Source organism: Mesoplodon bidens (assembly GCF_964165515.1).
Source record: "Mesoplodon bidens genome assembly, chromosome: 7".
Classification (NCBI taxonomy): Eukaryota; Metazoa; Chordata; class Mammalia; order Artiodactyla; family Ziphiidae; genus Mesoplodon; species Mesoplodon bidens.
In genome coordinates this window covers 29,317,022-29,344,634 of record NC_138164.1, presented here as the reverse complement: position 1 = coordinate 29,344,634, position 27,613 = coordinate 29,317,022, and the positions used below count along the sequence as shown (strand labels likewise).

At 33.8% G+C, this 27,613-nt stretch overlaps 1 protein-coding gene across 1 annotated transcript in view; it reads left to right on the top strand.

The window, feature by feature from the left end:
- DYNC2H1 (dynein cytoplasmic 2 heavy chain 1) overlaps nucleotides 1-27,613 on the top strand; it is a 376,698-nt gene that overhangs the window by 69,391 nt on the left and 279,694 nt on the right. Inside the window, exons 37-47 of the mRNA XM_081241450.1 lie at nucleotides 6,246-6,445; nucleotides 7,282-7,546; nucleotides 8,856-9,063; nucleotides 11,451-11,580; nucleotides 14,395-14,550; nucleotides 16,210-16,469; nucleotides 17,316-17,562; nucleotides 19,084-19,235; nucleotides 20,443-20,587; nucleotides 22,609-22,711; nucleotides 23,243-23,410. Coding sequence (XP_081097576.1) covers nucleotides 6,246-6,445; nucleotides 7,282-7,546; nucleotides 8,856-9,063; nucleotides 11,451-11,580; nucleotides 14,395-14,550; nucleotides 16,210-16,469; nucleotides 17,316-17,562; nucleotides 19,084-19,235; nucleotides 20,443-20,587; nucleotides 22,609-22,711; nucleotides 23,243-23,410 — 2,034 coding nt within the window. The remainder of the gene's footprint in view (nucleotides 1-6,245; nucleotides 6,446-7,281; nucleotides 7,547-8,855; nucleotides 9,064-11,450; nucleotides 11,581-14,394; nucleotides 14,551-16,209; nucleotides 16,470-17,315; nucleotides 17,563-19,083; nucleotides 19,236-20,442; nucleotides 20,588-22,608; nucleotides 22,712-23,242; nucleotides 23,411-27,613) is intronic.

Here is a 27,613-nt window from a genome sequence, read left to right as displayed (position 1 = left end):
TCTTAGTGGAAATGCTTTCAGTTTTTCACCCTTGAGAATGATGTTTGCTGTGCGTTTGTCATATATGGCCTTTATTATGATGAGGTAGATTCCCTCTATGCACACTTTCTGGAGAGTTTTTATCATAAATTGATGTTGAATTTTGTCAGAAGCTTTTTCTACATCTATTGAGATGATCATATGGTTTTTCTTCTTCAGTTTGTTAATATGGTATATCACAATGATTGATTTGCTTATAATGAAGACTCCTTGCATCCCTGGGATAAATCCCACTTGATCAGGGTGTATGATCCTTTTATTTTTTTTTCTGTACGCGGGCCTCTCACTGTTGTGGCCTCTTCCGTTGTGGAGCACAGGCTCCGGACGCGCAGGCTCAGCGGCCATGGTTCACAAGCACAGCCGCTCCGCGGCATGTGGGATCTTCCTGGACCGGGGCACGAACCCGTGTCCCCTGCATCGGCAGGTGGACTCTCAACCACTGCGCCACCAGGGAAGCCCTGTATGATCCTTTTAATGTGTTGTTGGATTCTGTTTGCTAGTATTTTGTTGAGGTTTTTTGCATGTATATTCATCAGTGATATTGGTTTCATCAGTGATATTGGTCTGTAAATTAATTTTTTTTGTAGCATCTTTGTCTGGTTTTGGTATCACGGTGATGGCGGCCTCAAAGAATGAGTTTGGGAGTGTTCCTTCCTCTGCAATTTTTTGGAAGAGTTTGAGATGGGTGAGTGTTAGCTCTTCTCTAAATGTTTGATAGAATTGACCTGTGAAGCCATCTGGTCCTGCACTTTTGTTTTTTGGAAGATTTTTAATCACAGTTTCAATTTCATTAGTTGTGATTGGTCTATTCATAGTTTCTGTTTCCTCCTGGTTTAGTCTTGGAAGATTATACCTTTCTAAGAATTTGTTCATTTCTTCCAGGTTGTCCATTTTATTGGCATAGAGTTGCGTGTAGTAGTCTCTTAGGATGCTTTGTATTTCTGTGGTGTGTTGTAACTTCTCCTTTTTCATTTTTAATTTTATTGATATGAGTCCTCTCCCTCTTTTTCTTGATGAGTCTGGCTAATGGTTTATCCATTTTGTTTATCTTCTCAAAGAACCAGCTTTTAGTTTTATTGATCTTTGCTATTGTTTTCTTTGTTTCTATTTCATTTATTTCTGCTCTGATCTTTATGATTTCTTTCCTTCTGCTAACTTTGGGTTTTGTTTGTTCTTCTTTCTGTAGTTCCTTTAGGTGTAATGTTAGATTGTTTATTTGAGATTTTTCTTGTTTCTTGAGGTAGGCTTTTATAGCTATACAGTTCCCTCTTAGAACTGCTTTTGCTGCATCCCATAGGTTTTGGATGGTCGTGTTTTCATTGTCATTTGTCTCTAGGTATTTTTTGATTTCCTCTTTGATTTCTTCAGTGATCTCTTGATTATTTAGTGACATATTGTTTACCCTCCATGTGTTTGTGTTTTTTATGTTCTTTTCCCTGTAATTCATTTCTAATCTTATAGCGCTGTGGTCAGAAAAGATGCTTGATATGATTTCAGTTTTCTTAAATTTACTGAGGCTTGATTTGTGACCCAAGATGTGATGTATCCTGCAGAATGTTCCATGCACACTTGAGAAGAAAGTATAATCTGCTGTTATAGGATGGAATGTCCTATAAATATCAATTAAATCTCTCTGGTCTATTGTGTCATTTAAAGCTTCTGTTTCCTTATTTATTTTCACTTCGGATTATCTGTCCATTGGTGTAAGTGAGGTGTTAAAGTCCCCCACTATTATTGAGTTACTGTCGATTTCCTCTTTTATAGCTGTTAGCAATTGCCTTATGTATTGAGGTGCTCCTATGTTGGGTGCATTTATATTTATAATTGTTATATCTTCTTCTTTGATCCCTTGATCATTATGTAGTGTCCTTCCTTGTCTCTTGTAACATTCTTTATTTCATAGTCTATTTTATCTGATATGAGTATTGCTACTCCAGCTTTGTTTTGATTACCATTTGCATGGAGTATCTTTTTCCATCCCCTCACTTTCAGTCTGTATGTGTCCCTAGGTCTGAAGTGTGTCTCTTGTAGACAACATATATATGCGTCTTGTTTCTGTATCAGTTCAGCAAGCCTGTGTCTTTTGGTTGGAGCATTTAATCTGCTCACGTTTTTATTAATATCAGGTAATTATCAATATGTATATTCCTATGACTATTTTCTTAATTGTTTTGGGTTTGTTTTTATAGGTCCTTTTCTTCTCTTGTCTTTCCCACTTAGATAATTTCCTTTAGCATTTTTTGTAGAGTTGGTCTGGTGGTGCTGAATTCTCTTAGCTTTTTCTTGTCTGTAAAGCTTTTGATTTTTCCATCGAATCTGACTGAGATTATGCCGGTAGAGTAATCTTGGTTGTAGGTTCTTCCCCTTCGTCACTTTCAGTATGTCATGCCAGTCTCTTCTGGCTTGTAGAGTTTCTGCTGAGAAATCAGCTGTTAACCTTATGGGAGTTCCCTTGTATGTTATTTGTCATTTTTCCCTTGCTGCTTTCAATAATTTTTGTCTTTAATTTTTGCCAATTTGATTACTATGTGCCTTGGCATGTTTCTCCTTGGGTTTATCCTGTATGGGACTCTCTGTGCTTCCTGGACTTGGGTGGCTATTTCATTTCCCATGTTAGGGAAGCTTTTGACTATAATCTCTTCAAATATTTTCTCGGCTCCTTTCTCTCTCTCTTCTCCTTCTCGGACCCCTATAATGCGAATGTTGTTGTGTTTAATGTTGTGCCAGAGGTCTCTTAGGCTGTGTTCATTTCTTTTCATTCTTTTTTCTTTATTCTGTTCTGTGGCAGTGAATTCCACTATTCTGTCTTTCAGACAATCCGTTCTTTTGCCTCAGTTATTCTGCTATTGATTCCTTCTAGTGTAGTGTTAATTTCGGTTATTGCATTTTTCAATCTGTTTGTTTGTTCTTTAATTCTTTTAGGTCTTTGTTAAACATTTCTTGCATCTTCTCAATCTTTGCCTCCATTCTTTTTCCGAGGTCCTGGATCATATTCACTATCATTATTCTGAATTCTGTTTTTGGAAAGTTGCCTATTTCCACTTCATTTAGTTGTTTTTCTTGGGTTTTATCTTGTTCCTTCATCTGGTACATAGCCCTCTGCCTTTTCATCTTGTCTATTTTTCTGTGAATGTGGTTTGTCTTACACAGGGTGCAGGATTGTAGTTCTTCTTGCTTCTTCTGTCTACCCTCTGGTGGATGAGGCTATCTAAGAGGCTTGTGCAAGTTTCCTGATGTGAGGGAGTGGTGGTGGGTAGAGGTGGCTGTTGCTCTGGTGGCAGAGCTCAATAAAACTTTATGTCTCTTGACTGCTGATGGGTGGGGCTAGGTTTCCTCCCTGTTGGTTTTTGGCCTGAGGCAACACAACACTGGTGCCTGCAGGCTCTTTGGTGGGGCTAATGGTGGGCTCTGGGCGGGCTGTCGCCAAGGAGTACTTCCGAGAACTTCTGCTGCCAGTGTCGTTGTCCTCATGGTGAGCCCCAGCCACCTACCGCCTCTGCAGGATATGCACCAACACTAGCAGATAGATCTGGTTCAGTCTCTCCTGGGGTCACTGCTACTTCCGCTTGGTCCTGATGTGCACACTAATTTGTGTATGCCCTCCAAGAGTGGAGTCTCTGTTTCCCCCAGTCCTATCAGAGTCATGCCGTCAAATCTCCCTAGCCTTCAGTGTCTGATTCTCTAGGAATTCCTCCTCCCATTGCCGGACCCCCTGGTCGGAAGCCTGACGTGGGGCTCAGAACCTTCACTCCAGTGGGTAGACTTCTGTTTTATAAGTGTTCTCCAGTCTGTGAGGCACCCACCCAGCAGTTATGGGATTTGATTTTACTGTGATTGTGCCCCTCCTCCCGTCTCATTGTGGCTTCTCCTTTGTCTTTGCTTATGGGGTATCTTTTTTGGTGAGTTCCAGTGACTTCCTGTTGATGACTGTTCAGCAGTTAGTTGTGATTCTCGTGTTCTCGCTAGAGGGAGTGAGAGCACGTCCTTCTATTCCCCCATGTTGGTTCAGGCTCCAAAATTACCCTTTTAAGGAAATATTTTAAGATTACAAAAAAGTACCTTTTTTAGATTAATTAATTTATTTAAGCTGCTCTGGGTCTTAGTTGCAGCATGCAGTATCTTCATTGTGGCATGCGGGATATTTTTGTTGCAGCATGTGGGCTCTTTAGTTGTGGCATGTTGGCTTCTTCGTTGTGCCATGCGGGCTTCTTAGTTGTGGCATGTGAACTCTTAGTTGCGGCATGCATGTGGTATCTAGTTCCCTGACCAGGGAATGATCTCAGGCCTCCTGTGTTGGGGAGTGTGTAGTCTTACCCACTGGACCACCAGGGAAGTCCCTAAAATACCTTTGAGAAAAGGATAATTTTAGATTTATTACAGTAAAGTTGCAAAGTTAGCATTTCCATCATTTCCCTCTTATTTGCTGTGGTACATTTGTCAAAACTGGGAAACTGAGGCTGGTACATTACTATTAACTAAGCTCCATACTTTATTTGGATTTCACCTTCTTTATCATTAATGTTCTCTTTCTGTTCCAAGATTGAATCTAGGTTGCCATGTTGCATTAAGTTGTCATGTCTCCTTAAGTCTCCTCTGCTCTGTGACAGTTTCTCAGTCTGTTTTTGTATTCATGACCTTGATAGGGTCCTAGTCAGATATCATGTAGACTCTTCCTCAGTCTGGCCTTTTTTTCTGATATTTAACTCATGATTTGATTGAGTTATGAACATTTGTAAAAAAATACTGCAGAGGTGGAGTGCCCTTTTTACTTCATTTTAGTGGGTACATAATAACTATTTGATATCACTGGTGATGTTCACCTTCATTACTTATGTTAATGTTTGCCAGGTTTCTCTCTTGTAAAGTTGTTATTTTACCCTTTCCCTACTCTCTTCTTTGGAAGCCAGTTACTAAATATAGCTCACTTTGAAAGTGGGGAGGCAAGGATTAAGCTCCACCTCTTAGAGGGGTGGAGTATCTGCATATATTATTTGAAAGCTTTCTGTAAATATTTGTCTCTTCTTTTCCATGATGTATTTATTAAATCATTTATTCAGATCAGTATGGACTCATGCATATTTTTTTATACTTTACCACTTTTTTCCCCATTTATATAAAGTAAGTTATTACCCCCACCAATTGATGTTTGCCTTCATGAAAGGCTGAATATTCAGCCTCTAGGTTGCTATTAAAATTTAAGTTAAATCACCATGAAAATAAGATAACATAAGAAAAAGACTACATGAAATTACCTATTTGGACTTTAAATGATCAAAATATACATCTTAAAAAGGAAACCACAGCTTTTTTATTAGGTTGGCATACACCAGGGCAGATAGGTATTTGTTGAAGTACTTAGATTACCATTTTTCAATTGTCTCTCTGGTGATTTTCATGAAATATATAAACCATACCTGTAGTAAATAAAGATGGATTACTTATGAGTTCAGTGCTTTAAATAAACTCTAGTGCAGCCAAGCCTCTTTATATATATTTAAAGATAGAAATATTAAACAATTATAGAGAAATACCATACTAAAAATAGTTTCTTGCCTTTATATAGGTGTCTGATCAATTAATAGCTAATATCCTTGAAAAAATAAGAATCTGGCGATATTAGTATTTACATTTGGTTTAAGAATAGATTTATGAACCAGTTTTCAGCAACACTGGTCAAAGATTTTTGCTCAGTTTTTAGTTTTTAGTTTTAGGACAAAAATCTCTGCGAGGCAAATATACTGGTGTATTTGGAAAGATACCTAAATCTGGAATTAAATCCCACCTATAATACTTCATGCTGTACTCTCTCAGATAAGTCATTTAAACCCTTAGAGACTTAATGGTCTCATGTGTAAAATTGGAATAATAATAGAAATACTTCCTTACTCTATACAGTTGTTATAAGGATTACATCAGAATGGTAAAGTACTATGCAAAGAAATGTGTTAATGATTTTTATTATTAATTAAAGTCTGGGTACCCTGGGATTCAAATTCTATGAAAAATAGTCCAAAACTCAGTAATACTTGTTTTTCAGCAAAGATAGATAAGTAAGCTTGCCAATTCACATGATAGCATATGTCTTTAAATGTTACTAAATTCTAGTGTATCATTTAATTACTAATAATGCATGTCAAGGCATGTAAAAACTTTTTATAGTCATTAGATTCATAACTAATAATTTTAAAATGAAACTTTTTCTCTAGTTAATGAAAGTCATATTGTGGTACAAGCACTGAGGCTTAATACAATGTCAAAGTTTACATTTGCTGATTGCACTCGGTTTGATGCACTGATTAAAGATGTGTTTCCTGGAATTAACTTTAAAGAAGTAGAATATGATGAACTGAATGCTGCATTAAAGCAAGTCTTTGAGGAGGCCAATTATGAAATCATATCCAATCAGGTAACTGTCAAGAATACTTCATAATATATTGATCATTTCTCCTAGTTAATTCTTTATTAAGTATCTTTATCTTTTATCTTTCAACTTATCTTTCATCTTTCAACTTAAATCTTACTCACTTATGGAAGCCTTCCCTAATTTTCAAGTCCAAATTAGGTCCCCTTGCTATGTGCTTTCCTTACCTTTGTTGTATATACATATTTAATGTTTAGTTGCACACTTGATTAATATTTGATTAATATTAATATTTGATTCTCCTGCACCAGATAGTATTCTTCATGAAAGGTGGGATCCATGTCTGTTTTACCATTTTATTCCTAGTGCCTGTTATGGAGCCTGGCACATAATAGATCCATCATATGTGTCTTTGATAGTTGATTATGTATGATTTAGTTTAACTTTGACAATTTCTTAGGAGAACTTCACTTTAGTAGGTCTTTTTATGTAGCACAAATACATGTTCAAAATGAATACATTTTCCTCAGGTTTTTTTTTGCAGAGAGACAGGGTATAAATGAATGAATGTATTAGCAAAGTGAATAAAATATTGAGTATATTTTATTTGAATGAGTGAGTGAGTGAAGACAATAGTGAACATATTGTATTGTCAACTTGGAAAGCATGCTTCTTTTTTTTCAAGAAATATGAATTTAAAGATCATGTTGTAAATATATTCAGATTTATTTAGTAATTCTTTTATTTAAGGCTTTATCTTCCACTGAAGAAATAAAAGGCTTAATTTATGTTTGAAATAGAACATCTATTATCGAATGAGAGTAGAACTGTGTATGATTGTACACTATAAATCATATATGAACATGTTTCTTTTCAACTAGATCAAGAAGGCTTTAGAATTGTATGAACAATTACGCCAGAGGATGGGAGTTGTTATTGTTGGTCCAAGCGGTGCTGGAAAATCAACTCTTTGGAGAATGTTAAGGGCAGCACTTTGTAAAATTGGCAAAGTGGTAAAACAATATACCATGAATCCCAAAGCTATGCCTAGACATCAATTATTAGGCCATATTGACATGGATACAAGGGAATGGTCTGATGGTGTTTTGACAAATAGTGCTCGCCAAGTAGTTCGAGAACCTCAAGGTTGGTCTCTATTGTGTGATTCATTGATTTATTTAATAATTTTTAGGGGATGATAGAGGTTGTCTATAATGCTATCCTTTTCAAGTCTTATACATGACCATAAACTGCCGTATAGTCATCTACTTTGATATTTTACTTTGGAGGGGTGAAGACATGCTATCATTTTTACCTGTTACTCCATAGCAACTTTTATTATAATAGAAACTCAGAGTAATCTGGGTGAAACGTAGTTTACAGCTAGATTAATTTACTGAATAAACATAATATCTTTGATTGCTGAACTGATATTATAATACCTCATAAATAAGCAAGATAACAAGTTTTTTATTTGGGATTAAAATTGGTATGTGTGTCTGAACTTATCAGTTTGAATACAGTGCTTTCAATAATTTTGAAAATTTGAGTCATAAAATAGTAGACTTTCTGGTCTAAATTTTTTGGCTTGGTGTTTAACAGAATTCTTGGTCAGACTCCCTACTTTTTGTTAGATCATAATTTAATTAATAGTTGTTTTTCTAAGCCAGTGAATGAAAGGTTTAGAATGTCTTAAGACATTGGAAGGAATTTTCAGTGTATAGTGTCTTCATTTTCAATGTAGTTGATATTATCACACTAAATAAAAACCAGATATACCTGTACTTGGTTCTCACACTTTTATGGGTGATATTTTCTTCTTTGAATTGTTTCAAAGGTCCAAGAACAACTTGAAACCACTTTCGTCTTAGGAAATATATATTAAAAACAGTTTGTTTTGGAAAGACTTATGTACACAACTTGTTCACTGCTTCTCCCCTCTGAAGTCACCTTTTTATATATCAGAGAAATTTGGTGGTGGTGTATTTTTTATTTCTCATGTAGGACACTAAAGGGTAGGTTTCTCATATTTTCTAAAAGTGCTATTACATAGGAAGCATTCATACATTCTAATGACATGGTAGAAGATAAAAGTCTAAGGAATATCTCACAAGCTTGTGGAAATAGAAATACCTAGGTCTTGCAAACCATGTTTTCTTTTATTGAGATTCCAGTTCTGTATGTTCATAGATAAATAGAGCCTTATTACAGAGTATATAACTGGTCTCTGACCAGCTGAGCCAGGATTGCCCATGGGTTCTCCACACATTTGTATTGTGTAAATTCACATGAAAAATTTCAACTTGTTCAACTTTTTGTTCTTTATATTCGGCTTCAGAAGTATAAAATAATATGGAAATTACTTCTAAAGAATAAGTGATAATTATTTTATTCTTTATTTTTAATTATTATCATTGCATTTATTTTTATCTCTACTTTTTTTGTTTGAAAATAGATGTCAGCTCATGGATAATCTGTGATGGTGATATTGACCCTGAATGGATAGAATCTCTGAATTCTGTTCTGGATGATAATCGACTACTCACTATGCCCAGTGGAGAAAGGATTCAGTTTGGCCCAAATGTTAACTTTGTATTTGAAACTCATGATTTAAGTTGTGCCTCACCAGCCACAATATCTAGAATGGGAATGATCTTTCTTAGGTGAGAGCATTTGCATACATTATATTAGAATATTCTTCAATTATTATTTTGGTTTCACAGCTAAGTGAAATAAGTGATGTATGGGTAATGTGTGAATATTTGTTTTCCTCATTTTTATTAACTTCTTTTTGTTTGTTTGTTTGTTTGTTAGGTTTTAATTCATTCAGAGAGTTCCTGTTTATTGCAGTTGAATTATTTAAGCAGTGTAGTTGTATCACGATTACTAAATAATTATTTTTTGTTTACTTAAATGAAACAGCAAGTATTTAATTTGTTTTCTTCTTTTTTCTATAACTTTAAATATTATGATTGAGTTCAGAGAAGTTTTACAGGTTGGAAACCTCTTTACTTAATATTTTCTTTCTTCAGTGTATTTGGAAGAGGCTTGAAGAGCAAAAATAAATAACGAACTGATTTTAGATTTCATATACAGTAGTCACATACTAGAACATGGATATTTGAGCCAGTTTCTTCCCAAAATGAGTAATTAGAAAGTTTTCTTTTGCCTTTTGAATTTATGTTTTAGAGTTTGATTTTTATCGGTCTATATAAAGTTCTCTACTCTTTTAGAATCATTTGAAACCATTTTTGATGTTATATGACACATGATAGGGTTATCAAGTTCATTCAGATTGTTTCCAAAATTATTTAATTGCTTACTTCTTGATAATATTGTAGGAAACATTTATATTAAACTAGCCATAAACTCCCAATTAATATTTTGAGGTATTAATTATTTAAAAAATAATACAACATTGGGTTTATAGCTTTTATAGCAGTATCTCACACAATTTATCTTATTTATTCAATGTATTCTTATAATCTTGTGAGGAAAAAATAGGATAAAAGGGAAGTTTATCACTAAATTTTAAAATATTTATTGAATGCCCATTACCTATATGATGTTAAGTTAGGCATTTTAGGAGAGACAGCAAGAAAGGAGTAAAGCTAACAGTTATGAAGGGCTTATATTTATGAAGAGCTTGTCTTTATGGAGCATACGTTCACAAAGGAGATAATATAAATATAACAGCAATTATAATATAAGCTAGAATATAAATGAAATAAGAGGTAAGTAGAATGCCATATTGTAGAGCAATATGCCTGTATAGCCGCATGTTGCTGTAGAGGATTTGAACATTGTTGGTGAACCAGATATTGTTTGTGAGAGGCATAATGAATATATATGATTTCATGTAAAATACAAAAACATATTAATTATTTTTCGTTGCTTTTTGATTAACTTGTACCTTAGTTTTAGGTTTTATTCATTTCTTCAGCAGATATTTGCACTTGCGATTCAATAGGCCAAATGAGGGCCTTTTAATAATGAAAGAGAATGCTATTAATTATGCTGGGATAACTGATATAAATCAAGATTGTCTTAGACAAACCAAGACATGTAGTTGCTGTGGGCACTGAGGAGATACTGTGACAACAAAGTCTTTATTCTGAAGGAGTTTAGCATCTTTGCTTTGTCTGTTTTGAGCTTATCAAATGTAGTTTAAATATTTACCTTTGATCTTTTCATTTTTTCTTTTGCTTATTAAACTGGTTAGAAATATGGGAGGAGAAATTCAGGAACTCAGTATTTACTCATGTTGCTATGAAACACTGGTAGAAGATGGGAAAAATGATAAAATTGTGAGCCCTTGTAACTTCTAAAATTATTAATTATGAGTTGTTTTTACTATAATTTTTATAAATATGCAACATATAATTTTGAATAAGATGTCTATATTATGTTTAATTTCAATCATTTGATGTTACTCATATAATTAAATGCTTTGCTAAAAATTATATTTTACTTTAGGATGATCTTCTAGTTTCAGTAGTGGCATGGGAATTTAGGTGTTTGGCTTTTTTGGGGACAGAGAAAAAGAAAAAGTACCTTTAAATATCTGCATTAAGATGCAGTGCAACTTGAAGTTTAATGTGCATTTGAATCACCCAGGGATATTGTTAAAGTGAAGATTTTGCTTCATTAAGTCTGGGATGGGACTTGGGATTCTGTAGACCACACTTTGGGTAGGAAGGGTTTAGACCAGTTCTTGGCTAGCTTGTAGATGTGTAAATCTTCTTTAATCTATACTTATGATGATATAGATGAAATTTATTTGCTTTATTTTATAGAAAATGACATATATATGATATTATATATACCTGTATTATGTATATATATAGAAGTAATGTATACACACAATATGTGTATATATGTAGAAGTAATATATACACACATACATATACGGAAGTAAATAAAGTGAATTCTTATATAGTAGCAGATAGAGTACATGTGTAGAATGTTTATTGGAGCAGAAATTTATTTTGAAAGTAAATTCACAATTTCTGTCTAAATAGTTTCTTACATGTTTGTTAATGTGTTTCAGTGATGAAGAGACGAATCTTAATTCTCTGATAAAATCTTGGTTGAGGAACCAGCCTCCTAAATATAGAAATAATCTTGAAAACTGGATTGGGGATTATTTTGAAAAGGCTTTACAATGGGTTCTAAAGCAGGTAAGATAATTATAATATTTCATAATTATTTAGGCAAGAAGTATAATGATTGAGTGTTGCGTACATTTAACTGCCTTTTAGTATAAGAGCTCTGACAGAATATGAGGGTGGAGTGAGGGGTAGATGTCTTCATTGCTGTCCCACTGTATTTCATGGTATAACTTTTTATTGTGTTAGTCTTAAAACACTTTAATTCGTCCATCCACGATACCTTGCACTGCTTGCCTAAAAATCTTGAACATTGGAATGCCTTTCTAAGTTTTACTAGCAAACCCATCTTGCTGTCACATTTTACTGTGTCAATAAATATCTGCATATATGTCATGCTAAAAATAATGACAAGTTAATACTAAAGTAGAGAAAGAATGGTGAGTTATTTATAACATTATTAAAACATTTGTTTATTCAACAAAAATTTATTGAATATCTAATAGACGCCCTAGACAAGACTTTGCGAGGCGAACATTAACAGGACAATCACTATCCCTGCGAAGGGTTTGTCTCATGGGGGAAAATGACATGTAAAAAGATAATCACAATATAACAGGATGAAGAGAGTATTGCCTTCTAGGAAAATTTTTAAAAAGGAGATCACATTTAATTTTGAATTTGAAGCATGAATAGAAGTTTAGTGTGCAAAGAAGACAATTTTCATGTATCTACATGATTTTTTCAAATTTTCTTGGTTTTTCTTTTATGTCATTGCTTTTATAAAAAACATGAACATATAAAAATGGAGGAAATAAATAGCAATGAGGGTTTTTTTTAAAGTATCTGATTATTAATCTGAACTTGATTTCGAGGTCAGTACTTGGGGTTGAACAAATCACGTAGAGAAATGGCAATCTCACTTTAGTTTTCTAAACTTTTTTTGTAAGGATGAATGATGGAGGAATAGGGATTTGGGAGGAAATGACACAAATGAGATAGGTTTTCCCGGAGACTTCAGGGAAGAACCACTCCCACCAGCCCTCAGTATGACTGAGCTGTCTACCTCTTTGTGCTTCTGCAGCAGTGTACTGTGTCCTTCAACTATATTATAATTGCTTTCATTCAACTATAAGCACCTTGAGGGCAAGGACTAAGCCTGTTATAGCCCTTGTTGTATCCCCAGAACCAAAGTTTGTTAATAACAGAGTAGTGAATCAGAGTACATGAGCTTAATTAAATACCTGATGCCTATGTTTGTAGCACCTTTTCAGTAGGTGTGTTGTTATTTCATTAATATAAAACATACAAAGCCTAACAAGGCTCTCCAATGCAAATACCTTGAGGTCATCTACTTGCATGCTGTTAATGTTAGAATGAGAAATAGAATACTAAATAGAATGTATTGAAGAAAAGGGGTTTGTGACTATAGAAATGATAACAGGATAAGATTATTAAACCATAGAGTGGATACCAAAGATTCAGCTAGAAAATAAACTAATTCTGTTCTGAGGTCAGTTCCCTGTTATTTTTTGAAATTTTTTTAATGTGTTGAGTGTTCCTTCTTTCTTTATTCTGTGCTTTATTCACCATGTTCAGATTCTGAGAGATATACTATAATGAATGCTCTAGTCAAGTGCTGATTTTATTTATAACTAGAGCTTTACTTTCTTGTATTTAGCAAATCAGGCAATCTAGAAGAAAATATGTAGGTTTCCTTTATCTTGCCTTTAAAGCCTAGAACTCTTAGTATGGCCTAAGCCATTGGATTTCTACTCATCTCCTCCCTTTTTCCCGTTTTTCCACCTATTTCTCCATTCTTTGAAAAATATTTATTATGCAGGCAGAGTGCTTTTTAAAAAAATGTAAATTGGGTCCTTTTATTCTCTTAACGTTTAAAGGCACTGAAAATAAAATTTGCACTCCTTACCACGGCCTATACAGTTGCACATACCCTGGCCCTTGCCTACCTTTCTGACTTGAACTGCTCTTCCTTTGCTTACTCAGGCATAAGCGTCTTTTAATTCCTTAACTGCGCCGGTGGCTTACTATTGCATATGCTGTGTTCTCTGCATGTCAGATAGATCTCATTCTTTTAATGTTAGCTTAAATGTCACCTTTTTCAAAGAGACCTTGAGCCCTCAATCTGAGTTATCCTTTCTCAGAATACACTCTTCCTCTGCTCTATGGCTTCTGCCACAACGTGTTAACCATCTCCTCTACTAGACTTGACTTCCATTAAGACAAGTGCTCTGTTTAATTCACCTTTTTAAAAAAATACCTAGCACCACATACAGATCCTAATGCATAATTGATTCTCAGCAAATACTTAGAGAAAGAATGAGAACGCTTTCCCCTTCTAACTCCCTGGCAGTTACACAGGGCCCCAGAGGTCCACAGATCAAAATCATCTACACCACCGGAGTCCAAAAGTTTCATTTTAAAATTCTGCGTAGAGAAAAAGTTCCAAATTGTTTTTAAGCCTGCCTTTACTTTTCTTTCTTGTCCAGAGCCATTAATCTAGCCTTTGCCTCTAGCTTCTTTTCTATCAGCAAGTGGAAATGAGGGACTATTACTTTTAGACCAATGCTCATTGACTTACCTTTTTTTTTTTTTTATATTCTTCAGGTTTAGGAAGTAAACAAACTGTGTATCTATTTGAGGAATTCAGCACTTTCAGCTAGAAATACACAATTGTGTTTTTATGATTACTTTTTATTTTCAAAGTTTATATATATAAATTGAAATCTAAACTTTCTATAACTTGAGAAGGGGGATTAATTTAAAGATTATCCTGGACAAGATAAGTAAACATCAATCTGTGTATGGTTCTAATTTACTGGTTAATATTTACCTTTTGCCTGTAACATGGATTTTAATCAACAGAATGACTATGTGGTAGAAACAAGTTCGGTTGGGACTGTGATGAATGGTTTATCACATCTACATGGATGCAGAGATCATGATCAATTTATCATTAATCTCATAAGGGGGCTGGGTGGAAATCTGAACATGAAGTCACGTCTGGAATTCACCAAAGAGGTAATACACATTTAAAGCCTATGTTTAGTCAACATTTTTTGTTAATTTTCATTGATCCTTGGTATAGAACTTTAAAATTTTGAAATTATGCATTTAATACAATAATAATGCATTTATATACAGATTTTCCTCGAATTATGATGGGGTTACATCCAGATAAGCCCATCATAAGTTGAAAATATCCTAAGTCGAAAATGCATTTACTACACCTAACTTATCAAATATCATAATTCAGTCTAGCCTGTCTTAAAGTACTCAGAACACGTACATTAGACTACACTTGGGCAAAATCATCTAACACAAAGCCTATTTTATAATAAAGTGTTGAATAGAATGTAATTTCTTGACTGTTAAACAGAAAGTGAAAAATAGTATGGTTGTAAGCATATCAGTTGTTTACCCTGGTGATTTTGTGGCTGACTGCCCAAGCTGCAGTTTGCTGCCACTCACTGCCACTGCCCAGCATCACAGGAAGGTATCTTACCACATTATCACTAGCCTGGGAAAAGATCAAAGTTCAAAGTACGGTTTTTACTGAATGCGTATCACTTTCGCCCTATTGTAAACTTGAAAAATCTTTAATTCGAGCCATTGTAAGTTGGGGACCGTCTGTATAAGTACATAGGTACATATATACTTATTTTCTCCTTTGAACTAGTGTGTAATATTTTATGATATTAAAATTTTATAAAATAATATTTAATAGGCTAAAGTTCTGACTATACCTTTTTTGTTAGATATTTTTGATACTTAGCTATGTAAATAAATATAATTATTTTATTAATTTTTAATCTTAAAATAACATATTTTTAATCTTTTTTTTTTTTAACCAGAAGAGTTTTAGCAGTTAGGAATGCTTGGATGGAGTAATCATTATAAATCTTTTCTTTATTAAATGCAAATGTATATTTCAGCCACGTTTATAAAACTGAATTCTACATATTAAGGAATTTCTTCCTATTGGCCTCTGTTGAAATAATTGAACACATATTCCTTTGGGTTGGCTCCAACATATTTTTCTGCATTTTTATCCCTTTGTTTCATTGATATCACCATTTATTGCTTTCTCTGTTCTGGTTTTCTTTCCATGGCTGTTCTGTTGCCTCTGTTACCAGATGCTTCTCATTGCTACCACTCAATGTCATATTATATGCTGCTTTTAAGCAGAAATTTTATTGCCAAAGTTTAGAATAAAGCTGTTGAAGAGTGGCATTAGGGGCTAACTCTCTGCTGTGTATCTGTGCAGATAACAGTTTTTCGTGTAAGAAAGAAGAACAAGTTGAGAGCAGTGGTAGTGACAGTGGAATGTTCAGTACCAAAATGTACTGGAAATGAAAGGTCTAGGAGTCCTACATTGTACAATTTGTAATTTAGTGTTCATAAGAATTCAGTTAAAAGTTGAATATATTTATACAACATATGTGTGAACCAGATGACTTTTATTTGCTTAAATGATCATTCAGAGAGTAATGTTTCAGATAAAATGTTACTATAATTATTAAGGATATTAGGTAAGTTTAGTGCATGTGAAGTTTTTTTTTTTTTTTTTTTTTAAATAAGATGATTCTCTTTGGAGCATTTACTTTAAAGAATTAAAATTTCACATACTCTGTTTGGAACACTGTATATGAAAATCTTTCACAACTTTTTCCTCTTAAGGTTTTTACTTGGGCACGAGAATCTCCTCCGGACCCTCACAAACCAATGGACACCTACTATGACTCCAGTAGAGGACGATTAGCATCTTATGTGCTGAAGAAGCCAGAAAACTTGACTGCTGATGATTTCAGTAATAGCCAAACTCTTCCAGTCATTCAGACTCCTGACATGCAACGAGGTCTAGATTATTTCAAACCTTGGTTAAGTTCTGATACTAAACAGCCATTTATTCTTGTCGGACCAGAAGGATGTGGCAAAGGGTAAGAATAGAAAAATGTTAATCGAGGTGCATATTGTGGATTTATGCTTCTCTCCTGTTTTAAAATGACTTAACAGCTTTTGTTACCTTTTTTTTTGGTTAAAGTAGCATTTACATTTTCATGAAGAACTCTTTATTGTCACTACTTGTAAAGATAATATGACTATAGAGAAAAATATGTCCTTTTTTCTGCCAAGTTATGTGTTTTCCAATGGAATTAGAAGAAGATACTCTGAAAAAGAATCTGTGCATACAATCATAAAAAATGAATATCTGATGTACTCGCAAACTACTATATGCTGTAGTTATAAAAAATGAATCTTGAAGTTAGCTATTTAAAAACAGCTTTTAATTCAGTGGAATTCAACCTATTTTTAGTGCCTTCTCAGTGTAGTTTTTTGGAAATAAAGGAAATATGGATTATTATTTTCACATTTCTAGTAAGACTTAAACAATTCTGTAAAGTCATAGTAATTTTTTTTTAACTTGGAGGACTTAATATTTTAAAATCTTTCCTTCAACTGTGGGGAAACAATACTTTTTATGCATACTTTTTCAAACTGAATTATTTCTGTGAACTGTGATTTTTTTTTTTTTTTTTTTTTGCTGATAGAGTCCCAAGAATACCTTAAAATATGAATTAATTTTTTTTCCAGTCTAAAATTTAGAAAGCTTACCTTCATAGCTATGGATAGTTATGGAAACCATATATATTTTTACCACTTTTCCCTTAAACATCATACGTAATTTAGAAACTGAAATATTTAAAAATAGAAATTTTGTATTGAATATAAAAAGTATTTTATTGGTTGCATTTACAAAGTCAAATGTTTTATATCTTTCTCAGGATGCTGCTCAGGTATGCCTTTTCCCAACTCCGGTCCACTCAAATTGCTACAGTTCACTGTAGTGCACAAACTACTTCTCGGCATCTCCTGCAGAAACTGAGCCAGACTTGCATGGTAATCAGTACTAATACTGGTCGAGTGTATAGACCAAAAGACTGTGAGAGACTTGTTCTGTACTTAAAAGATATCAACCTACCCAAGCTTGATAAATGGGGGACCAGTACTTTGGTAGCTTTCCTGCAGCAGGTGGGTCTTATCACTTGAAGTGTTTTGATATAATTGGAAACAATTTAATTTCATTAACTCTTCTTATAGATAGCAAAGCTGCTTTCCTTTTTAGGGTTAGTTTTATCTAGCATGTGTCATGGAAATTAAACTCTTGAAGCATCTCACACTTGTTCCAGGGGTACTTTCTTTGATCTTCCTCCATCTAAAAATTAGTATTACATCCAGATGATATATGACAGGAGTAAAAACAACCTTTACCCTACACCATTTACCTACCCTTTATTCCTAAAAAATGGAGGAAAGCAGTAGCTGGGGATGGTGCTGGAGCTGGGGAAGTTTTTGCTTCATTCTTTTAGGTATGCATTCTTCTGAGAGCAGTTAGACTTCCTCAGTCATGCTTCAGTCACTGTGGAAGATTTTTTTTACTTTATGTGATTTACATCACATTAGAAAGTCTAAATTCTAAATTAGAGCTTAATATACTCATATTGGTTCACATTTTGCTTTCTATATAACTGCAGAATATAATAAAATATTTATAGAAAAAATATTATCCTTATATTTTTCCTGATTTCTTTCACTTTTTTTTTTTTTTTTTTTCTTTTTGCGGTATGCGGGCCTCTCACTGTTGTGGCCTCTCCCGTTGCGGAGCACAGGCTCCGGACGCGCAGGCCCAGAGGCCATGGCTCACGGGCCCAGCCGCTCCGCGGCATATGGGATCCTCCCAGACCGGGGCACGAACCCGTATCCCCTGCATCGGCAGGCGGACTCTCAACCACTGCGCCACCAGGGAGGCCCTCTTTCACTTTTTATAAATTTAAACATTTTTTTTTTTTTTTTTTTTTTTTTTTTTTTGCGGTATGCGGGCCTCTCACCGCTGTGGCCTCTCCCGTTGTGGAGCACAGGCTCTGGACACACAGGCCCAGCGGTCATGGCTCACGGGCCCAGCCACTCCACGGCATGCGGTATCTTCCCGGACCGGGCCACAAACCCGTGTCCCCTGCATCGGCAGGCGGACTCTCAACCACTGCGCCACCAGGGAAGCCCACTTTCACTTTCTTTTTTGATAATTGCTGGTGGATTTATACTATCACCTGGATTTTAATATTTATTTGAAAAGCATTTTAAAAAATGAGGATAATTCAGCTAACATTAATTGAACAGAGTCTTTTTAAAATTAAAAAAAATTATTGGAATATAGTTGATTTACAATGTTGTGTTAGTTTTTGCTGTACAGCAAAGTGAATCAGTTATACCTATACATATATCCACTCTTTAGATTCTTTTCCCATATAGGTCATTACAGAGTATTGAGTAGAGTTCCCTGTGCTATACAATAGGTCCTTATTAGTTATCTGTTTTATACATAGTAGTGTGTATATGTCGATCCCAATCTCCCAGTTAATCCCCCCCCCATTTCCCAGTAACCATAATCCTCTGATGATGATTGCATTTGGAAACAATTGAATTTTATGCAAAATATATCATGATTAGAAAATCTTAAGCATAAAACACTTAAATATATTTATTTTCAAATAGGTATTGACATATCAAGGATTTTATGATGAAAATTTGGAATGGGTTGGTTTAGAAAATATTCAAATTGTTGCTTCTGTGTCAGCTGGAGGAAGACTGGGAAGACATAAGCTTACTACCAGATTTACATCTATTGTTCGTCTTTGTGCTGTAGAGTACGTATCATTGTATTAAAAGATTTTTTTGACTTGGGGAGACATACATTGCATTTTGTGAAAGGTATATATTAATGATATTACTTCAAAATGTAGAATATAAAAATAGTCAAACTTAAGCTCTGATGTTATTTTTTTCCTATCCTTCCTAAACTGTAGGCAGTAATTTAGGGTGATGAAGGCTTTAATCAATACTTGTTATATATTAGAAATAAAACAGAACTCCTTTGTATTGTCTCTAAATGTCAATCTCAGGAATCTGAATGGTGGGTTTTAGATTTAAATGTTTTATGGGTTATTTAAAACAAAAATACAATCAAATTCTATATAGATAACTAAAAATATAGTTTAAATTTTAACGAAGTAGAGTTAGGTCATTTAGTGGCTTATAATATTAATCGTAACATACCCATCCATCTCCATGGTCCATAATTGTTACATGGACTCGAATTTTATGATGCTACATCCTCTGTTATATTTTGCCTTACAAAATCTTGTTTTTGTGCTTTCATGATAAACTACCCCCGTCTATTAACATTCTTCTTTTAGAAATGTTACAGCAACCAATTAAGCTGTACCGGAATAGATTTTGCTTAGGGAGAAACAGGTTGATTTTATTTGTTGCTTTCTACTTCTGTAGTTCTAAGGTGGATTACTGCTCTTTGTACAGACTATACTTAATTCAAAATACTTTTTCTTAAGCAGAATTTTCCTTTGGCCCTTTCTAAAGATCAGTGGTCTTTTAAACAATTATGTTTTTAAGTAATTTCATTGGAATCCTCTATAAGAATCCTTAGTATTTGAAAACAGATAATTGGGATCTGATTTAGTTGAAGTAACAATAGGGACTGTGAGCCTGGCCTTAGCCCTTGAGTATACCTTGGACGTATTTAGGCCTTACAATTTGAAAACCACACAGTTTGAAAACCATTGCTATAACTTAACATTAAAATAATAATTTAGGGGACTTCCCTGGTGGTCCAGTGGTTAAGACTTCGCCTTCCAATGCAGGGGGTGCAGGTTCGATCCCTGGTCAGGGAGCTAAGATCCCACGTGCCTCGTGGCCAAAAAACCAAAACATAAAACAGAAGCAATATTGTAACAAGTTCAATAAAGACTTCAAATATGGTCCACATCTAAAAAAATCTTGAAAAAGAAATAGTTTAGAATGTTGATTTATTTCAACTTCTTATATGCTTTTTTTTAGTTACCCAGAAAGAGAGCAATTACAGACAATTTATGGAGCATATTTGAAACCAGTTCTACATAAAAATCTGAAGAATCATACTATTTGGGGTTCTTCATCAAATATTTATCTCTTAGCAGGATCTATGGTACAAGTGTATGAACAGGTATATATTCACTTACACTGTAGTTTTCATGTCTATTGGTATTACTCCCAACGGGCTACCTTTAATCCTGATTTGTGTTGATGCTCAGCCTTTCTTTTCCTGTCATTTATTATACTTTTCTACTGGAGAGTGACTCTGTGAGGATAGATGCTTGTGTGTGCATTATTCATTATTGTATCTTCTGGCATAGTTTCTTTTTGTTTTTTTGGTTTTTTTGGCTACTGGCATAGTTTCTAATAGACACCCAATAAATATTGAATGAATAAATCAGTGGGTAGATGGTCATTCTGCTTTGATTTCAAATTTAGCTTATTTACAGTGGGGTTCATCTTCTTTCCAAAACTAGATCTTTCTCCTGACTTCTATCAGTTTCTGTCTTTCAGGCTTCAAACCCAAGAGTAGTTCTTGATGTTTATTTCTTTCCCTTTATCTGTGAGGAAGTGTCTAAAATACTCTGATAAAGTGGGGTGATACTTGAAAATAGGCATTAAGGATGCAGAAGATATTTATTGAGTACCTTCTCTTTCCAGTGCTAGTTCTAGGGATACAAAGATGACTGAGTTACTATTCCCTAGAAATGCACAGTCTAATGAGGGACCTGATCATATAAATAAACTATTAATACAGTGTAATAAGTCTATCAGTAACAATATGCACCAGTTACAGAGATAGCATGGAAGAGGGAGTGAATAGCTTTGTTGTGTGTGCTAGATTTTTTATTTTTTTTAACATCTTTATTGGAGTATATAGTTGCTTTACAATGGTGTGTTAGTTTCTGCTTTATATAAAGTGAATCAGCTATACATATACATATATCCCCATATGTCCTCTCTCTTGCGTCTCCCTCCCAGCCTCCCTATCCCACCCCTTTAGGCGGTCACAGAGCACCGAGCTGATCTCCCTGTGCTATATGGCTGCTTCCCACTAGCTATTTTACATTTGGCAGTGTATATATGTCCATGCCACTCTCTCATTTCGTCCCAGCTTACCCTTCCCCCTCCCCATGTCCTCAAGTCCATTCTCTACATATGCATCTTTATTCTTGTCCTGCCCCTAGGTTCTTAAGAATCATTTTTTTTTTTTTTAGATTCCATATATATGTGTTAGCATACGGTATTTGTTTTTCTCTTTCTGACTTACTTCACTCTGTATGACAGACTCTAGGTCCATCCACCTCACTACAGATAACTCAATTTTGTTTCTTTTTATGGCTGAGTAATATTCCATTGTATATTTGTGCCACATCTTCTTTATCCATTCATCTGTCGATGGACACTTAGGTTGCTTCCATGTCCTGGCTATTGTAAATTTTAAGAGGAGATGAAATGTGGTCTAAGTTTTGAAAAATAAAGAGAAATTCACAAAGTAGCTGGAGGTGAAAGAGGGTCTTCTTGGGTAAAGGGAATAGCATGTGAAAGTTATGGAAGTGTTTGTGGAGGATGCTTTTTATAGTATTGGAGTAGAAGTGGGGAAAGATAAAGCTATGTTTTTCTAAATTAATTCAAATGTTAGGCAGTCAAGGCCAGAATAAGAGCAGTAGCTCCATCCGTAGAGAGGAAGGGAGAGGCTCTTCTCTTGTTGGTTATATGTTGAATTGTGGCACTTTGATTTGTTAAAAGTTCAATGATTTCTTGAACATAAGATAGCTCTGTGGGTCCCACCATTATAAAATGGGTCTGTCTTACACCCATAAGCACGTTGGAATTATAACTACCATTTTATAAAATTTAGGTTAGCTTTCCTTGAATTCCTTTCTTTAGCAGAGCTTTTTAACCTTTCATTTTATTTTTTTCCATGGACCTTTGGCAATTTGTTGAAGTTTATGAACAACCTCTCTTAGATAATGTTTTTAAATGCATAAAATATAGAATACAAGATAACTGAGGAAATAAGTAATATTGAAATACAGTTCCAGCCACTGGTAGAAATTGACATTCCTATGAATTTAAGGTGACTGAAAAATATATAGCCTGATTATATATTTAAGAGAGTAGACAGATCATTTACTATATTTTTTTCAGGTGCGGGCCAAATTTACAGTTGATGATTATAGCCACTATTTCTTTACTCCTTGCATCCTTACCCAGTGGGTTCTTGGCTTATTCAGATATGATTTAGAAGGAGGTAAGTTTTGCTTTTATGATTTCAAATCACTTATCTCTCTTTAGAATGTCATATTGTGTGTGTGTGTGTTTATACTGTATATTATATTTGTAATAGACAAATGAGTATTGTAATTATAGTATTTTAAAAATTAAAATGTTAATATTAAATTTAAACATGATATTAAAATTATGATATTTTATTATGCTTCCTCTCCTAAAGTATGATTGTCACTATTAAAACTTGATTTGGGAAAAAATGTAATTGTTATCCTTTGTAGCTAAAGCATGTTTAATATGCTCTTGGGGATTGATATTTTTATTGAACAACTAGAGATTATAGTGTTTAACATATCCTTTAAAGAATCAAAAAAGTTTACCAACTCATTAACAAAATGAATTTTAACTCTTTTTCCCTTTATTCTATTTATCTGATGCCAAAATAATGGTATGTAGATTCTCATTCTCTATTTCTTTCTAATATTTTGTTGAAACAGACCATTTTTAAATCATTGGAATTTTATTATAATTAAAGAAAATTTTGCCTTTTTAGGATCCTCAAACCATCCTCTAGATTACGTATTAGAAATTGTAGCATATGAAGCGTGGCGCTTATTTCGTGACAAAATTGTTGGTGCAAAGGAACTTCATTTATTTGACAGTATTTTAACATCAGTGTTTCAAGAAGACTGGGGCTCAGATGTACTAGACAATATGGCAGGTAATATAGTTACAGAGTTTATGTAAATATATAAAAGTTATGAGAACTTTCAGTTTTTTTCTTACTGATAGCATGATTTCATATATCTAAACAAATGAAAACTTTGGATAATTTATATATGTATTACTGAATCACTTTGCTGTAGAGTAGAAATTAACACAACATTGTAAATCAACTATACTTCAGTAAAATTAATTAAAACAAAACCCCCAAAACTTTGGATAATTTTAATGTTTTTACTGTAAGAGGATGCTCTGTTTTCTTTGCTAGATTTCAATAATTATGTTCCAAAAAAAATATGAGGACGATAATTATTTTCTTGGAAACGGTTGTTCAGACCATAGTGTTTAACATTTGCAATTCAAAATTGTATTTCTTGAAGGACTTTTACTAATAAAAATAGCCATATATGTGTGATATTTAAAGATCATAGTGAAAATCCATATTTGATTATAATGAACTTTCACTTGAGAAAGTGACTCATTCCTGTCACTACTCATAACGTCATTAGCACAGAACTTCTTATGTACCCTCTTATTAGCTTCACCCATTATTATGATAAACAAAGCAAAGCACCAGTCAAAGGAGCTATGTTGCATTTGCAACTATTACTGCTTAATGACCAATTTGCATTATGAAATGCTGTGGGAGTGATGCATATAAAATGAAAATCAACATGTTGAAAAGGCCTTTGACAGAGGATGACTATAATATGGAACTCTTTCTTAATAAAACTGCTTTCAAGCTACAAAATGAATTTCTATTCTATTAGAGTGTAAAGCAAGCCTTCAAAAATTTTTCATATAATACATTATGTTGTATCTTTCTAGATTTGATATTGGTTTCAGGGTCATAATGATGTAAGCCAAGGGGAGTCTTGAAGGTGAAAAGGATATTAAGATGGATAGAAGGAATTTTCTAGGTGCTGCTTGAGTTTTAGAATCAGGAAATAAGTTCAAAAGAACCTAAGACAGGATGAAATGCTGAGAGAAGCCTGTTAATAGTTCAAAGTCGGCTTGATTTTGAGTGAGGTTTTATGTCATTGTGGCGTGTAGTTTTCATGGCTTAGCATGGAGAGGCTCTTGTTCTAAAATGCTGCCATGTTTCTCAGTTTAAAAATTGAATTAATAGTGTCTTGTCTTGCAAAGAAAGTGACATATCCTTTGGGCATTAGATAGTATTAGTGTCTTATCTGAATTATCTAGAATTTGCTATCTTTTAGAGTCTCCTATGTAGGACTCAATAATATTTTTTTCTCAGTATTTTACTTTTTAATGAAGGGTTGTATTTTTTAAAAAATACAGGCTTGATATATGTTAGATCCAGGCAAATATGATTTTCACATAGTAGAATATTAAGAAAAAATTATTAAGAAAAATTTTGGATGCTTAAAAATTTTAAGTATCCAAAATTAAATTTTTAATTTTGGATACTGAAAAATAAACTAGATACATTCTTGTGCTTAAGAAACTTGTAATCTAATGGCAGATACAGATGTGAAAGTCCTTGCTTACAATGAAAACTATATCTAATATGTTTAGGTGCCACAAAGATTTATGCAAATGGATGTTTAAAATGGTAAATACAATAGAGCATGAAGTGTTTTACAATTAATATAACTTTTATGAATATATTTGGGATAAATGCTGGATATTAGGGGTGTAGAAGAATAGAGACTAATTCCTTTTTGAGGAAGTTACTTTGAAATTTTTTTAAATAAATTTTTTATTTTGAGATAATTGTAGATTCATGTACAGTTGTAAGAACTAACAGAGAGAGAGCACATGTACTTTTTACTTGTTTTCCTTCAACTCTGGCAAAAATAGTATAATATCACAACCAGGATATTGACATTGATACAGTTAAAATGGATCAACTCCTCTTCCATCCCCTGGAAACCACCCATCTTTTCTGTGTTCAATTTTGTCATTTCAACAATCTTATTTTCAATCAGAATAATTCTCTGGAGATATATGCAGGCTCTTGAGTGTTTCAGTAGTTTGTTCCTTTTTATTGCTGAGTAGGTATTATATTTAGACATGCTACCATTTCTTTCACCATTTACTTGTGGAAGGGCATCTGAGTTGTTTTCAGGTTTTGGCTATTAAGAGGAAAGCTGCTATAGGCATTTATGTGCAGGTTTTTGTGTGGAGATTTTTGTTTCTCTGAGATAAATGCTCAGTAATGCAGTTGCAGGGTTGAATGGTACTTGTATGCTTAGTTTTAAAAAAAAAAAAAAAACCTGGCACACTATTTTCTAGAGTAGCTGTATTTCAGTTTACATTTACATCAGCAATATACGAGTGATCCAGGTGCTCCACATCCTTGCCAGCATTGGGTGTTGTCAGTATTTTTTTATTTTAGCCATTCTGATAAGTGTGTACTGATATGTTATATTGGTTTTATTTTGCATCTTACTGACAGCTAATGAAGTTGAACATCTTTTCATATGATTAATTGTCTTCTGTATGTCCTCTTCAGTGAAATGTCTCTTTGTGTCTTTTGTCCATTTTCTAATTGGATTTTTTTAAATATTGAGTTTTTAGAGTTCTTCCTGTATTTTAGATACTATTCTTTTGTCACATATGTGGTTAGCAAATATATTCTCCTACTGTGTAGCTTGTCTTTTCATCTTCTTAATATAGTCTTTTACAGATAAAAAAGGTTTTAGTTTTATGAAGCTCAATTTATTAATTTTTCTTTTTAAGGATTTTTTGGTGTCAAGTTTAAGAACTCTGTCTAGTCCTAGATTTTGAAGATTTTCTCCACCTTTTTTTCCTAAATATTTTATAGTTTTATGTTTTAAGTCAGTGGTCCATTTTGAGTGAATTTCTGTGTAAAGAGTGAGACTTAAGTCACGGTTCATTTCTTTGCCTATGGTTGTCCACTTGTTCCAGCACCACTTGTTGAATAGGCTACCCTTCTGCCTTGAATTGCTTTTGCACATTAGTCAAAAATTAATTGTGTAACTCTGTTTCTGGGTTCCTGATTCTGTTCCATTGATGTATATGTCCTTCTGCCAATACCACACTGAGTTGATTGCTGTAGCTGTATTATAAGTCTTAAAATTCGATTGACTGATTCCTTCTTTAAAATTGTTTTAGCTATTTGCCTTTCCATATAAATTTTAGAATAATCTTGTATATATAAACAGCGTTGCTGAGATTGTGGTAGGAATTGTATTAGTTCTGTATATTGGTTTGGGAAGAATTGACCTCTTTATTATGTTGATTTTTCCAATCCATGAACATAATATATTTGTCCATTTATTTAGATACTCTTTGCTTTTTTCATCAGTGTTGTATTGTTTTCAGCATAAGTGCTATAAGGTATTTTGTTAGTCTAAGACTTTAGTTTTTTTTTGAGCAATTACAGGAAATCAAACTGTATCTTAAAGGATACAATTAAGTGAAGAAGAGGGGAAGGGCATTCCAGACAAAGGAAAAAGCATATGCAAAGAATCAACGGTTTGAGAAAACTGGGGTATATATTGGAGTACAGAGTGAGATAAGAGATTCAAGCAGTCAGTTGAGCCAAATTGAAGGCAAATTGCACAGGGCCTTGATTAGGAAAGGTTTTTTTTTTTTTTTTTTAAGGCAGTGGGAAGCTATATGTGATATTGGGTGCAGTGGTACTATCAGATTTTGTTTTCGTGTTTGTTACTCTAGTAGCAGTGAGGATATATTTGATGGAGTAAAGGCATGTAGCAGGGATATGAGGTAGGAGGATGCTGCAATAGTCCAGCTAAGAAATGATGAGACACGAAGATAATGAGTTCAGTTTTATGCATGTGTTTGAATGTTTGCAAGCTTTTTGAGTGTCTTTTGGGAACCTACATAAAGTTTATCAGTTCTGTGAGGGCAGAAATTATGTTTGCCTTATTCATTACTTATCTCTAACAGGAAGTACAATGTTTAAATACAGGTCTGTGATAGATAAGTGTTTAATGAATGAATGCATGAGTTATATGTCATTAAGCAATTGGAAATATGGGACTAGACTAGAGCTGGGAGACTTGCCTAGAGATACGTAGTGAATCGGTTTTTGGTGTATATTTAGATAGTTGATAATCTAATCCACAGAATAAGATTAAATAATTCCAGGGGAGTATTTAGAATTAAAGCATAACAGGCTGAATTTGGATCCCAGTGAAAATAAAAATATAAGGGATAAGTAGAAAACTGAAAAGGAGTAGTGGTTGTG